Source organism: Lupinus angustifolius, chromosome LG04 (assembly GCF_001865875.1).
Source record: "Lupinus angustifolius cultivar Tanjil chromosome LG04, LupAngTanjil_v1.0, whole genome shotgun sequence".
NCBI lineage: Eukaryota > Viridiplantae > Streptophyta > Magnoliopsida > Fabales > Fabaceae > Lupinus > Lupinus angustifolius.
In genome coordinates this window covers 9903301-9919260 of record NC_032012.1, presented here as the reverse complement: position 1 = coordinate 9919260, position 15960 = coordinate 9903301, and the positions used below count along the sequence as shown (strand labels likewise).

The 15960-nt window shown below is 31.9% G+C and overlaps 2 protein-coding genes across 5 annotated transcripts; both read right to left on the bottom strand.

Moving 5' to 3' along the window:
* On the bottom strand, positions 80-12370 carry LOC109345718 (protein ROOT PRIMORDIUM DEFECTIVE 1-like). The gene is made up of 4 exons (XM_019584884.1): positions 12359-12370; positions 11626-11631; positions 429-2051; positions 80-334 (listed from the first exon to the last, which is right to left on the bottom strand). The coding sequence occupies exon 3, from the start codon at positions 2025-2027 to the stop codon at positions 453-455; it is 1575 nt and encodes a 524-aa protein (XP_019440429.1). The 5' UTR covers positions 2028-2051; positions 11626-11631; positions 12359-12370; the 3' UTR covers positions 80-334; positions 429-452.
* Positions 5417-7810, bottom strand: LOC109345719 (hydroquinone glucosyltransferase-like). 4 transcript variants are annotated; one of them, XM_019584886.1, is made up of 3 exons: positions 7158-7809; positions 5568-6529; positions 5417-5515 (listed from the first exon to the last, which is right to left on the bottom strand). In XM_019584886.1, the coding sequence occupies exons 1-2, from the start codon at positions 7700-7702 to the stop codon at positions 5590-5592; spliced, it is 1485 nt and encodes a 494-aa protein (XP_019440431.1). In that variant the 5' UTR covers positions 7703-7809; the 3' UTR covers positions 5417-5515; positions 5568-5589. The 4 variants fall into 4 exon arrangements, with proteins under 4 accessions (XP_019440431.1, XP_019440433.1, XP_019440432.1 ...); XM_019584888.1 differs by having other exon boundaries at positions 5459-6529; positions 7158-7624; positions 7677-7705; XM_019584887.1 differs by having other exon boundaries at positions 5459-6535; positions 7164-7810.

The window sequence follows — 15960 nt, the reverse complement described above, 5'->3', positions numbered from 1 at the left end:
AGATACTATAATATTACAATTTTACTGTCTCTACTTTCTTGCTAATGAAAATACCACACATAAGAGAAAAAACAATGGCTTCATAAAAACATTAAGTACCTTACAAAAAGATCTATCAAAAGCTTCCTTATAATAAAACATATAAACTAAAGAAATATAAATATCGTTACAGTAAAAGCAAGTTATAGATATAAGCATCTACAGAAAATTTCTGAGTAGCATCTGTTGTTACATATGCTGCATTGTTGTTCATAGAGCAAATTCAGGAATTGTGAAGGGGCAATGAAGAATGCTGCTCATTTTAGTAACAGAATATATATTATATATATTCTTACAAGCTATCAAACTCTTTGCATAAAGCATTAGTTACAAATCAGCCAGTCCAAATCAAATTCCACGACAGGTGCCATTTTGCATGAAAAAAACTCAAAGCTTGAGAGCTTTTCTGAAAATTACCACTGTTCTCTGGGACGGCCATCGGGGAATACAGGAACACGATCCTTCTCAGCATTCTGTGTCGTCTCATCAACTTGTTTACTCAGCTTTCTTCTTCCAATCTCCGGTGTTCCAACATCCTCGTCAAAATCTGGTGGTGTATCATCATCTTCATCACTCCACTCATCATCATCATCATCATTGTCGTCAAATTCACCATCTATTAAATTATCAGTATCTGACCATTCTTCTTCTCCTTCAGCATCAACTTCATCTTCTCGTCCATCATTGTCTTCCGTGCCATCTCCAACTCTTCTGCGAGAGGGTCCTTTGGAAAACCGTGGAACATTAACAAGAGCACGAAGCTTTTCCTTTATGAGCAATAAACGATCCTTATCTACCAATTGAGAATCACGATAAGCTTCCCTCAGAAACACAGAATCCCTTTCTCCTTTCAGTGACACATAAAACATATCAGGATGCCTTATGAACATTCCCCTTATCTGCTGAGAGAATCTAAACTCTTCTCGGAAATGCGTGAAGTGATCAATGAGCATTCGCTTCTCAAGCGTGAGGCTCAAAATCTCATGGACAACTCCACAAGCATGCTTCTCTTTCTCCCGGGTCCCTGACCTCAGGTCTGAGAAATCCGAGTACGGTGATATATAAGGAATGTCTCTGAACTGCGTTATCTTCCTCATCTCACCCTTTGAAAGATGAAGACCCTTAGGGAGCTTAACTCTATTGAACTTAGGAACCCTATCAATGATTAAATTCTGCTCTTCTACTTCTCTAATCCGATTCTCCTCTGCAGCTAACTCAGCCGCAGAAACTGCAAGCTCAGGATCCCAATGAGTTAACTCGAGTGCAGGGCCTCGTTCAGTTTCAACAACTTTGAAGTATTGAGGATACCTATGAACAATGGTGTCACGAAAATCTTGTGGAAGCCCGAAATCAGTCATCAAATGTGCTATCTTCCCCAACAATATCCGTTTTTCCATCGACATCATCAGCAACTTCCTCAGCTTAGTAACCACCAAATCCTCCATTTCATTCCGAATCTTCAATTCCTCAAAATAAAGCCTTTCAGCCTCAGGTGTCAACTTGAATTTGAGAGAAAAAACCCCTTCTTCCATAATCTCAAACACTGCAGGGAACCTTTTCAACAATGCAATAACTCTCCTCTTCTTATCCAAACCCAATTCCTTCCTAAACCTACCGAGACCGCGAAGCGACATAACCCGATCGGGCTGACTCACAAGAATCTTCCTTACCTTAAGAACAAACTTGAGCTTCTTATCCTTTTGTATGACATTATCAAAGGGAAGTTCCTTCCTTCTCTTCACTGCTGATCTTATAGGCCCAAATGGGACATTCAATTTTTTCCTCAAGCTAATAAAATCAACATTACTATTACCCAATTGTGAAAGAACCAAACTCGTACCAAAAAATTGAGACTTTTGTAGTGAAGAATGGGGTTTGAAAGAAAGGGTTGGTTTTAGAAGGAAAGGAAGTTGATTTGAGATGAAGAATGGTAAAGGAGTGGAAAAAGATGAGATTTTTGGTGAAGAAAACATGAGTTTAGGATCCATCTATAATAACAAAAATAAAAAGTGCTGTTTTTAATAAAGGATTGAATGTAAAATGATATAGAAGAGAGAGAATAGAAAAAGAGAAATTGAAAGAAGAAGAAGAAGAAACTCACTGAAACGAGAGAGAGAGAGAGAGAGGGTTTATCCGAACCTGCAAAACCCAAAAACCTTGTTCTCTATGCTTCATGATATTTTTGTTACCTCATCACTACGACGGTGTCGTTTAGGGATTCAGCGACTTTCCTCCCTTCTTGTCCGTTAGATCTACTCACCGGTCTAGATCATCATATGTTTCAACATTTTATCCTAATTCGATAGTGCCAAAATGGCCCTTCATTCATTCACTTTTTTTTGTTGTATTATGAGACTTCATTTTTTTTAATATTTGATTCTCATATTATTTTTTTATTCTGACTATGCACTCAATGTAAATATTTATACTCAATTAATATATTATCTATCATTTTTTTGTTTTATTTTTAAAAAAATCAATAATAATTAAATATACATGATGAATGATACAATAACAATATATACAACTTATACATTATTGGTGAATATTTTTTTCTCTATTTTTGGTATTCCATTATATCATGTCTTTACTTTCTCTTCTACTATCCTCCTTCTTTTTTCAATTGGTATCATTCACTTAAATCCCACAAATTATCCAATTTCTTCATCATTATCCAACCATTCAAAAAGAAAATTTGTTGGAGAAGAGAGTGATACTTTCCAAATTATTGTTAAGACCCAACATTGACACACTCAAACCACGACAAACTTACTGACTTGGTACACTTTGACTGTAAATTTATGATATTGGTGTACCTTTTGTACTATTTATCAAAGTAGTATAATTTTTATACACTTGACAATAATGTTGTTGATTATCTTTTCTTTTTAGTAACCCCATCTAACACGATAGCTAGGTTGGAGTTTTACTTTTTCACCTTTTTTCACTTAGTAATCTAATATCAATGAACAAAGTCTCAAATATCACTACTTTCAGGTGTGTGAATGACCATAAGCTCTAAAAAAATTCAATAATTTATAAAAATATCATATTAGTTACTCATCTCAACCTTAATGCATTTAGTTTTACCATGCCTTGTCCTCGGGGTGACCTCCATATCCTCGAGGCGACCTCCAAACAATTACTTAATGATCTAATAACAACGGGCAAAGCCTCAAATCTCACTATATTTTCAAGTGTATGAATAATCATAGGCTCTCAACACTATGTGAGAATAGCAAAACAACAACGCTTTAAAATTGTCATTTAACAACACTTTTGTGGCGCTTTCTATGTGAGCGCAGTAGTACATAATGTTATATTCAACAACGTTTTTTGTAGCGCTGTAGAAAGTAGACATTTAACCGTGCTCATTGAAGCAAACACTGTTAAATGTCTACTTTCTAAATAAGACAATATCTCTCTAAGACATTCTATCAAATAAATGACAAGCATGTCTAACTCCACCACATTTACAATAGATTTGTTAAATTACCGACTTCAACTACATTCAACCTTAATAGATTCCAATATTATAAAATAACATATGAGTAATGAGATCTTATACAGATTGTTCATTCTTTCTTCTCCAATGTTCATAGGTTTGGTTGAGGGGTAGCACGAGTCTTATGATTTTAAAAGAACCACTCCCAAGACTCTTTCGTTTCTCCTTCAACGATAGCAAAGATAAATGGAAATACATGTCATGTCTGTTTGCATCTTGTGAACTTGCTATTAGCAATGTTATAGTATAGTTCAGAGTAAAAAATGTTTCATCCACTTGCAGAATGGTTTGCAATATGCAAACCCTTCAACACATGGTTTGAAGACCCAAAATACACTATCCAGAATAAATGACTTGGGTCTTCCATGTCATATACAATATGGTGACGTGCTTCATATTTCACAATGGTGTTGGAAGATAAATATTGTATAACATTCATCTAACATGATAACTCATTGTATGATCCTTCTCAATCACCATAAATTTTGGCCAATGTCATTTGTTTTGCAGTCCCTACCTTTCTATATATATCACTGTATAACCAAAACGACTAACAAACTCCTTCACTAGTGCCTTAAATGGTATACTCGGATATGCAGACATCAAATTAACAACAAGGTCTGAAAGAATGACGAATGTAATTTGATGTGATCTTGGGAAACTAACATAGATACACAACTGTGTGTTCAGTAATTTTCTTAATCTCCTAAATGTCATGCTTAACATTATGAGAAGCGCGAATTCACCACTCACATCTGACACCAAAATGCTTACATTTGTCAACATATCTATCTGGTCTAGGCTCTGCAACAACATAGTCGAAGGAATTTTTAATATGAAATTCTCTAATAGCATTTATTGTAACTTATTTAGATTCAAATTGCATCTCAATAAACAAATTATTATCATTAATATTCATTAAACCAGTTGCATGTCCAAATGCACGACCAACTTCAGAATTTGTGTTACGAAAAATGATGATGAAATAGTATTTGTCATACTACAAGATGAACCAACATCAAAGTCAACTGCATCCTCATCACTATAAAACTCCTACTACAATGCCGATTTTGGAGAGAGAGAACAAAAAATAAATAAAACTCATATGTCATTGCCGATTTAGGAGAGATGAGGAAAATAAATTAAAAACTCCTATAGCATAACCGATTTATGAGAGATATATAGAAAAAAAAACTCCTACCCTATACCTAATTTATGAGGGAAAAGTGAATAAAAGGTGACAAAGTGAAACTCCAACCTAGTTGCCGAGTTAGGCAGGGTCAGTAAAAAAAAGATAACCGATAATGTTACACCAAAACTATTAATTAACAAAGTGCACCAAATCAGTAAATTTGCCCTCAAACTACTCACCTACATTCTTCTTATACCATTTTCATCTATTTTGTGTTTTTTTTTCATTTCACGTCTTTTATCCAACCAACTGTTATTAAAATCATAAATTTTTACATTATAATAAGTAAATGTTGTATTAAAAAAATACATTCAAACATACATCTCTCAAATTAAAATATATTTTTATTTTTTTTGTATAAAAAACGTTTTAATTCTCTGGAAATGTTTTTTTTAAATATATTCGGAGAAGAAACTCTCTAGTTTGGTTGCTTAATTTAATAGTCCTTGTACTCCGATAAACAACTTTTGGTTCTAATGCTTCATGCAAGTAAACAAGCCTGCCACCAATCATACTAAAATATAGATTTTAGTCACTTTAATTTGATCTCATGTTAAAACTGCCATAATAATGAATATGATCATTGAAAAGAAATGCAACAAAGGATTGAATCATAAAACTAGAGATTATATGTTTTGATCATTGATTAAGAAGTAAATCATAAAGAAGAAGAAGGGTTATGGAAGAGAAAATATAATTAGGAATATTATTAGATTATTAAAATAGGTTGAAAAATTATAACTTACTCACCATTTACACAATCTAATTCACCACTTATTCAACGTTTATACAAAAATTAGGCATCCTAATAATAACAAACTTGTGTGCAGCTAATTACATAGGAAGAAGTACTTTAATTTGCTACACTTGTTTTCTTGGTCCATTTAAGAGCCAATTGAGAAATATTTTTTGTTGAAGACCCATTTTCACTTAGAGCCTTTGCAGCAAGGTCCTTAAGATCTTTCATTCTATAACGAAGCTTCTTCCCATCCTCACCTTCCATAAGGCACTTCACAACACTAGCAATTTCCTCTCTTTCCACCAACCCATTACTATTATTCTTATTGGGTCTCAATGCCACTTTGATATCTTGTGTAAGCATAAACGCATTCATTTTTTGCTCAGCAAATAGTGGCCATGCAATTAAGGGCACCCCATTAACCACACTCTCAAGAGTTGAGTTCCAACCACAATGACTTAAGAACCCTCCAATGGATCCATGAGCCAAAACTTGGGTCTGTGGGGCCCAACCTGGGACCAAGTAACCCCTTCCTTTTGTCCTCTCCACAAACCCTTTTGGCAAAAAATCAAAAGGGTCAGCTTTAGAGTCAGCACTAAAATAAGAGGCATTGGCAATTTTGTCATTTGGGCTCTTCACTACCCACAAGAACCTTTGATCACTCATTTCCAACCCAAGTGCTAGTTCATTGGTTTCAACACTAGAGAGGGTCCCACCACTCCCAAAACAAACAAATAAGACACTCCCATGTGGTTGTTCATCCAACCACCTTAAACATTCCAAACCCGGTTCACTAACAATACCATCCATGTTCACAAGTGGTCCAACCGGGTAAACCGGAGGCTTGCCCGGTTCATACTTTTGTAACTCTTTAATAGGACCCGGTTCGAGTTCTAGGAAACTATTATCTATGATTCCATCTGCTTCTCTATATCGGTTGGCATGGTGAAGGATCCATTGGTAAGCTTCATTGGTCCTATCTTGAACTGGGTCCAACAATTCTTTACCATGAATTGGAATACAGCCTGAGATTTTGATCGGCTCAGCTAATTCTCTATATTTAGAAAGGATTAGGAAACATCATCAATACCAAATATATAAAAATAAAATAATAAATAAATGGTTTGTATGAGTTTTAGGTAAACACCTAATAATATTTATGTAAATTGCAAACTACTTTCTTTACATGTTATTTTAGAAAAAGAAATTTGTTTCTACTTATTTTGTTTGCAAAAGTAAGACAATATATGATTGTAGAGTATGAATATATATATATATATATATATATATATATATTGAATCCAATCTTATTCATTCGCACTTTATTAAAGGGAAGTTCTGAATGTTTAATAATAAGATTAGTTGTACACATAAGAATAATATAAAGATACATACTATATAACAAGCTTTTTTATCACATCTTTTTCCCACTTTTTTGTTACAATAGAACAAGAGATAAGTGTCGGTGTTGAGTTTTTTATATGGTGATAACTGATAAGGCATACTACTTTATTTTTACAAAGATAGTATAAGATATTCTCTATAAGAGAAATATATCATAAAAGTATAATACTTGTAATTTAATTTTTATAACATACTCTCTACAAAATATACCATACCATACTATATGATATATAAATAAATATGAAAAATTGATAAAATAAAATATAATATAATATTACCTGTACTCGCAGTTAGTTTCCTTATCCAATTTAGGAAGGTGAAGGAAGAAGGACAAAAGCATAGCATTTGAAGGAAAAAACAAATAACGAGACACATCAAGTTCCTTAGCCACATCAAAAGCATCAGCCCCAAACAAATCTACAACAAGACCACCAATAGGGTGTATCTCCGCCGTCATTTCACGGCGGAGTGAAGGTAATGAACGGAGTACGGTGAGTGATATAATTGTTTCAATTTTTGCATCTTGTGGAACATCACTCAGTGTAACTGGAGGTAGGAATATGTGAGAAATTGCATTCGGGAGGTTTCTTAGGACTGTTGTTTGGGCCTTAGAGGGAGGCCCATCTGTCGGGATTAAAAATTTCACCCTGATATTATGGTGGTAGCGGATGAGGCGCTTCGCGAATTCTAGCATCGGGATTAAGTGTCCCATGCCTGGAGTTGGCATCATCGCCACCACTACATATTGTGGTGGTGATGATGCCAGTTCTTGTTTTGGTTGTGGTGGTGGTGACAACGACAATTGTTGTTTTGGAACTTCCATTGAAATGGTGGTTTTCTTTGGTGGTGGAAAGTAGGGTGTTGTTTTAATGTTGAGAGGAGGGGAGAGAGTAATGTTATATATAGAGAAGGGAAGGTTTGATTGATAATTGGGGTGGTGAGTGGCTCTCAGTGCTCCAGTTTCAGTAAATCACGTTTATCTTTGAGTGGTCAACATAAACAATAAGCACCGTATACGGGAGCACATCTATATACTATCATCTGAAAAAATTATTGAAGTTAAAATTATAGTTATCAAATATTTTTTTCGTTTATTAAATTATAAATACATAATGCCTATTTCCGATCAAACTATTCGGTATCTTTCATGCATGGAATAAATGATACTCTAAATAAACAAAATATACAATGAGATATTACATGTGTTATAGTCGTATAAATATATAATAATACTGGTATCAAGCACAATAAATAAATACTTGTTAATCCAAACGTTGAGGATTTTTTATATATTAGGAAGAAATAGGTTTTTTTAGGGTAATATATCCCTCCTTTAATAGATAAGGAATAAATTTATTTTGAAGTATATGACATTCTCTCATAACAAGTGACACTCTCAATAATCGAATATTTGACATTTTGATTTTTATAAAAGTTAATCAAAATCTTACACCACTAAATGAACACTAAAAAGAGTTTGATTCTACACAAGTAATAAAAGTTAATGTTTGGTTATATTAATGAAAAAAAGTGAAGACACCAAGAATGATAGTTATGGGATATGAAATTGGGAAAGGTTAATGATGGGTTTGAAGATTGGGTGAGAAACGAAGGTGAGAGTAGTTGTTTGATAGCATTAATTTATAATTGATTATGGAGTGGGGCATGAAATGTTTATCTTATCTAGAAGGAAAGTGACAAAGTACTAGTCATTCTCTAGTGATGTCAATTCTAACGTAAGCCTTATGTGATCAAAACTTCACAACCATTTTTATTTCTTTTTTTCGTTTTTCATTTATAGACCCACACGTTTCATCTAATATGATTAACAAGAAAAATGTACAAGCAAATCAACTAATAAACCTTATGTGAGTTTTGGATCAAATTAATATAATTCATATTCTATAGGCGTAGTTTTTTTTACAGGTTGGGAGATGTGGTAAATTATGCTACTAGTTTATCTAATTATCAATGATCTTCGATCATTTAATAAGCTAAGGGTTCATTTTTCAATTAATTTTGGAGAGTTTGGAAGAATTAAAGAAGACAAAAGATATATTTCAATTTAAATTAAAATATTTATATAATGTTTATAATGACCAAGGAGTTGTATACAATTAAAGGTTATATTTGTTTTTTTGTCGCTAATCATTGTTTTTTAGAGACAAAAAATATAAAGTTGAACTTAGAAAACTTTGAATATCGTATTGACACTTTTGGATTACTTATCTCTTGTTCTAAGTTAATGGTTAGCAAAATCCTTTCATATAATACACATTTCCTTTTTTTCTTAGCATCTCAGGCTTTCCTCTCCGTTTCATGAGTTTTCTCATCTTTTTCAAAGTTATTATTATTATATGAGTATGGTAAACTAGTTTTTCTTTCATAATTAAACATATATAACTACAAGTCAACAACTAGAAAATAGTTAAATGATATATGCATAGAGTCCTTGGTAGGTGCACAAAATGTTTGAACAACACATTACACAAACTTTTTATTAGTTAATTCATACATCATTTTTTATTGGTTAAAAAATGTATAGTTATCAATTTTTTATTTTAGTAATTTTTTTCAATCAATCATAGCTACACATTTTGGGTCAAAAAGATTTACATCAATGCCTAGTAATTTACATTTTTTTAAACTCACATAATTCATCGAGTTTTAATAAAATTACACAAATTATTCATTTTTTTTGCACATACGTACTTTTTATTGGGTCACAAGTAGTTAAGTGGTAGTGGCTAAATGAAATAAAATGACTATAAGTATCTAATGTTACAGTTTTGAGTCATGGAGGCTCCCTTAGGAAAATAAAATAATGGAGATACATTTAAGCTTAAAGGATAACACTCACTAAATTAATGGGTCTTTGGAGTCGCATGTCAAATTGATGATGTATTACAAAATAATGTATATTGAGATTATTTTGATTTTCTTCAGTACTTATGAATTATCATTTATTTTACAAATATATATTAATGAGAATGATCATAGAGAAGAAATAATAGAACTTTATTTAATCCTATCCCATACAAGGTTTCTAGAACATATGGTATGTTATGGATGAGAGTGAAAATAATATAAAAGTCAATATCTATAAAAGAGAACAATGATTTTTAATACATCAATAATAAGGAGTAATTTGTCTAATTTCTCTAAAACTCATATACAATTAATTTAATCTATATTATATTTTATAAACTCAAGTTTAAAATATTAATAAAGGATTTAAATTTAATATGATTTAAAATAATAAATGAGAAATTTATATAGAGTAAATAGTGATAATTTTACGTTTAGATTCAATAATTGGAAGGCTTATTAAGTAAATTATTACATAGATATTCAATATTTTCATTTAAATTAAAAAGATTTAAAACATTACTCTTAAGAGTATTCTCTCACTTTGAACATGTTTAGTACTACTAAGAGTATTTCCCTACTTTTTTGGTAAAGAACTAATATTTGTAGGGGTTGTGCCTATCCCTCCCAACAAGCGTCATTTTCATAAATCGAACCACTAACTTTAATGTCACTCTTAGAAATTAAACCATTGACCTTACTATCATTGTAAAATTCCATAAACAAATGTAAAATTTGTTAGTTGCATATTTTATGCAATTATAACTACCTTTTTAATATATAATAACATCAATAATTGAATAGCCACCTTTCGTAGCCTTTTTTGCTAATGTTTGCTCATGAATCAGTGTGATGTAAGAATGATGTAAAGGACAGAAAGTGGTATGTTATGATGCTAAATGCATGTAGGGTTCACCATTATTGGTGGCTGAGATAAAAGCATGAATTATCATCTTACACTACAGAAATTATAAAGTACTGAGTGGATGAGATATTGCCATATTGGGTTTCCGTTACATTATAAAACTCATCAACCTATTTTTAAATCCTCCTAATTAGAACTCTTCAAGATTATTTTGGTTTCATGTTGTAACATTTTCATTTTCTTTCAATCCATTGATATTTCAAAACACTGGTTATAAATGTTTTCCAATTATACAATTATCTATTACAGTATCCTTTTAGTTTCGTATGTCTGTTAATTATGAAAAGTATATGTGTATTAAACGAGGTATTTCAGTTAAGATATACCAAACTTTTAATTCATTTTTTAATAATTTATGTGCATAACTATAAGCATTAAGAGATACAAAATGAATAAAATTAATAAATATAATAAGTTTTGAATGTTTTTTATTTATATTTTCAAGATAATAGTTCATTTTTATTTAATATAGAGTAAATTGGATTAACATTATTTTAGATTAGTGAAATTACACAAATTGTGACTCACTTTTTATACCTACACAAATCACCTATAGTATATATAAATACATTACAATATGAGTACCCATACAAGGGAGGTCAGTGTAATTATACTATTGTCCCTTAAGGGAAGTGAGTGTAATAATTTAAACGTGACGAATGATAAGTGCTAATCGACAAATTGATATAAAATACCAACAATGTTATAAACAAGTTTAGAGTAAGAGTTTGCCAAATCCACAATAACTTACTAGATTATAGTATGCCAACAAACAATTATTATTTTAAGTGATTGTTTGATGGTTGCTTTTTGATGACACAACTTAATCGAGATTGTAATAGAATCATAAAAAGAGCGGAGATTGAACTTCATAATTACTACCCATATACAAATGATTCATAACGTGAATTTACTTAGTGATGATTATTCCACACAAATGACCTCAAGATTACTTAAAGCTAATATCTTAGTCGTCAATTTAACAACTCATGCAACAGAACTCTATATAATAATTTTACTCATAAGATTAAGATTTATGACCCACATAACATACTTCAATGTCTAAAAATCTATATGCGTGCAAAGTTGAGTTAAATGCAATACATCAATTATACTAATGATCTATATTAATACCTTATTAAACTATCTCTATGTCTATTAGCCTAGACTAGTAAGATTAAGTTATATGAATCGATAAACATACATCTATGTCTAAGAGTCTATGCCAACAAGTTCGTGAGTTATAAAATTACAAGATTACTAATAAAGAAACATGGATGATGGTAGGAACATAATTTGAAATTATAGAATTTGTAAGTTTATAGAAAAGAAAGTAGTGATGTAGAAACATAATTTAGAAGTGATGCAGAATTAAAGAATATAAACTAGAATTCAAGAGAGTATACCCTCTAGCCCAAGCCCTATGGCCGTGTAACTTAGACTCAAACTTCCCTCACCCCTTTCCCACTTTCCTCTTGCATTTATCATTCACTCTCCTTGCGGTTTCTTGCGGTTACAACTCCTTGTGAGTGAGAAACTCCCCTCATGATCTTCCGACACGTGGCCTTCTGGAATATACTTTCTAGATCTCCCCTTTCTCATTTGTGACTTGTTTTTCATGTAGGTCCCCATTAATCTCATTCCTATCATTCAAGCCTTCTTGAAAATCAGTCATGTCTTCAAGACTGAATGAAGGAAACTGGTGCTGAATGATGAGTGTCTCTTCCCAAATAGCTTCTTCGGTTGATTGACCCTTCCATTTAATCAACCACTATTTTGTTTGAGCCCCACTTTGTGATTGAGTTCTAGTGGCTAGAATACATTCTGGTTCCAACGGAATTCATGTGTCTTCCCCCATGCTTGGTGGTAAATGTGGTTCATTGGGGTGGTTGGAAGCCACCTTCTTTAATTGAGAGACATGAAATACTGGATGAAGCTTGGAGGATGGTGATAAACACAACTGATATGCTACAGAGACGATATGACGTTCCACTTGAAATGGACCATAGAAACATGCGGCTAGTTTATGATTAATCCTCTTGGCTAGAAAGTTCTGCTTATGGGGTCGTAGCTTAAGATAGATCGAATCTCCTGGCTGGAATTGGACGTCTCGGTGGTGTTTATCGGCTTGGATGCTCTTGTCCATTTAGGTGACGATGGTTTATTTAGGGATAGGATGGGTGCAATATTGTGTTGTTTTGCAGGCTATTTTAGAATTCATGATTCTTTCTATGTTGAACTTCTATCGACAATATTGGTAATAGAGATAGCACATAATCTTGGCTAGAAAATGAGCTGGTTGGAGTGTGGCTCTACTTTGGTAGTTATATCTTTTATAAATTAACTTAGGGTTCTTGGAAGCTACTAAAAAGGTGGAGGAATTGCTTAAAAGGGGGGAACCAAATCTGGTCCACTGCTATTCCTCCATCTAAATCTTTTATAGTGTGGAGATTATTCCTAAACAAAATGCCAACAGATGAGAATTTGAAAAGAAGGTCCCTGCATATGGTCTCTAAATGCAATCTGTGCAATGTTGCTGAGGAATCTTCAAATCGTCTCTTCTTCTCCTGTCCTTTTGCTTCTTTCCTTTGGGTCTGGCTTGATAATTTGATTGGGATTCACCTCAACAGAACTTCAATGGAATACTTGCTGCCTTCTATCCCCAAGCATTGGAGCCCTCAGCTTACAGAAATAGTAGTTTCTTGCATAGTGAACACCATATCAACAATATGGTTCTGCAGAAATAGGATGAGATTTGATAGGTAAAGAGTTAGACCTCATCAAGCCATTTCCAGAATCAAAGCTGACTCTGCTCTCTGTGGTAATGCTTCTCACTTATGTGCTAATCCTAACCTGCAGGATTTTTACATTTTGCGATCTTTAAATGTCCAGTGTCACCTAAGCAAAGCTCCCAAAATCATAGAGGTAATTTGGTTCCCCCCGAGACCTGGTTGGTTAAAAATCAACACGGATGGGGCAGCTCATGGTTCTCCTGGTCATGCAGGAGGTGGTGGTGTTGTTCGTGATAGTTTAGGTGCTATGCAAGGCTGTTTTGCAGCTTATTTTGCCATTCAAAACTCCCTGTATGCAGAGCTCATGGCTACAATTTTTGCTATTCGGATAGCCCACAGGAAAGGTTGGAATCATATTTGGCTTGAGTATGACTCGTCTCTGGTTGAGGATATGTTCAAAGGAAATCATGCGGTGCCTTGGAAGCTTGCTAACAACTGGAAAAAGTGTTGTGCTATTATTTCACAAACTAACTTTCGAGTATCCCACATCTTCAGGGAAGAGAATGTTTGTGCTGATAAATTAGCTGCTTTTGGTGTTTTATCTAAGGCTGATACTTGGTGGGATGCTCCTCCGAATTTTCTGGTGCAGGAAATTGTTAGAAAAAGGATTGGTTTGCCTAGTTATAGGTTTAAGAACTTTTAACTTGTGTTTTTTCTTGGCTCTTTGGTCTCATGTACTTCTTATAATCTTCTTTTAATATAGTCTGGGTGTATTGCCCCCCTTTTGCCTGAAGAAAAAAATAATATTGTTTTGACTAAAATATTACTAATAAATACATTTTGTAATTATAAATATTATTTTCATGTTTAATGTACCATAATATGAACTAAAAGGGAAAACAAATTCATACTTCTTAGATTCCTAAAATAATAACAAACAATATAAAAAATTGAAAAAATAATACTATAGTAACAATTAAAATGAGATCGGGGAAATAAATACTAAACAAACTATGAGATATTTTAGCTACTTTGCTGGATAAATCTCAAATTCCTCCTTATTGAAGGAATTGTTCCCCAATACAATGCCTAAAATCACGATTATATACTCCATCCATTTCATATTTTTGATTTTTTTTTTCTTTTTTCCATTTTTTTCAAATCTGTATTCTTTTAGAAACGCAATGGACGTTTATACTTTATTTTCAACTATATCTTTATTTATAACTCACTTTTTCTCTCCTTATTTCTATATTTCTCTTTAATGTAATTTCCAATGTAAATTATTTAAGACCCACAAAATTTCCTTTATAATGTACTGATGAAAAAGTTGGATATATTTTGGTAGGTTTATGTAATAAAATTTAGATGAGTATTATGTCCTTTAAATCATTATCTAATTACCTTATGATTTTTTGTTTTAATTTAAAAATATTTATTTTATCAGTTGTGAGTAGTAGAGAGTTAATTTTTGTATCAAACTTATCATTAAGAATATATTTTGAGTTAGAAATATTATTCTATAATTATATTGAAAAATTTATAATTTTTTGTTGTATCTATAAGTGTAGCACCTATAATTTTCTATTTTTTATATTTCATAAAAAAAATATCAACTTACTTTTGTATATTTATATAACATTAAATATAATTTCTTTAGTCTTTGTGTTGGACTAGACTGCGATAGGGGAGCCTCTAACTACCGGAGAGTACCATTACTACATGGGTATGGGAAGAGTGAAGAGTCACAAGTGAGACACCATGTCTTAAACCAAAACCTTAAGACATTAGTTTTATGGGCATTTCCTTCTTATAAATTCTTTCACTCCTCTCCGCATATTCAATGTGGGACTTCACACTTGAATAAACCCAACACTTTGAATGATTATCCAATAATTTAATGATTTTGTTTTATTTTAAAAACAAGTTATTTTGTTTGTTATCATGTACGTGAATCTTTTTCTTCTAATAGTTAGATTTATTTCAAAATTATATTATAATTAATATTTTATTATATTATTAAAGTATATAAATTATTTTGTAATAAATAGTGAATTCGTTTTTAATATATTTTATGATTATTTGTCTTATTCATAATAATTTACCTAGTAATATCTACAATATTATTTTCTTTGACAAAACTACCTTGTTTTTTATTTTTGACTAAATTGATTATAATCAAATATCATGATGACAATATCCTAATTTTTTATTTTTATCGATTCATCTATACTATATAAAAAGCCAAAACTTGAAATAACTTTCTTCATGGTGTAATTTTCATTTCCTATTTTGCCATTCACATTATTTAATTTTTACAAAAAAACTATATAATCCTAAGCAACCACCATCAATACATTAATTAATCACATATCTCACATTAAATTAAACATTATCATAAACAAAAAAATATAATATAAAGTATACCGAACACAACAAATACATTCTAATTCAAAAAAAATTAAATATATAAAAATTGAATATGTAGTATCACACAATATTCGTCGGTCGGCAGGTACAAAGTGTGTAACGCCCCGAAAAATACTTCTCAAAAAC

What these genes read in the sequence shown, in the direction of transcription:
- LOC109345718 (XM_019584884.1), bottom strand. Translation starts at nt 2,027, where the DNA reads ATGGATCCTAAACTCATGTTTTCTTCACCAAAAATCTCATCTTTTTCC.
- LOC109345719 (XM_019584887.1), bottom strand. Translation starts at nt 7,702, where the DNA reads ATGGAAGTTCCAAAACAACAATTGTCGTTGTCACCACCACCACAACCA. An exon ending in GATAAGGAAACTAACTGCGA is followed by an intron (nt 6,536 to 7,163) that starts GTACAGGTAATA and finishes AATCCTTTCTAA; the next exon opens with ATATAGAGAATTAGCTGAGC.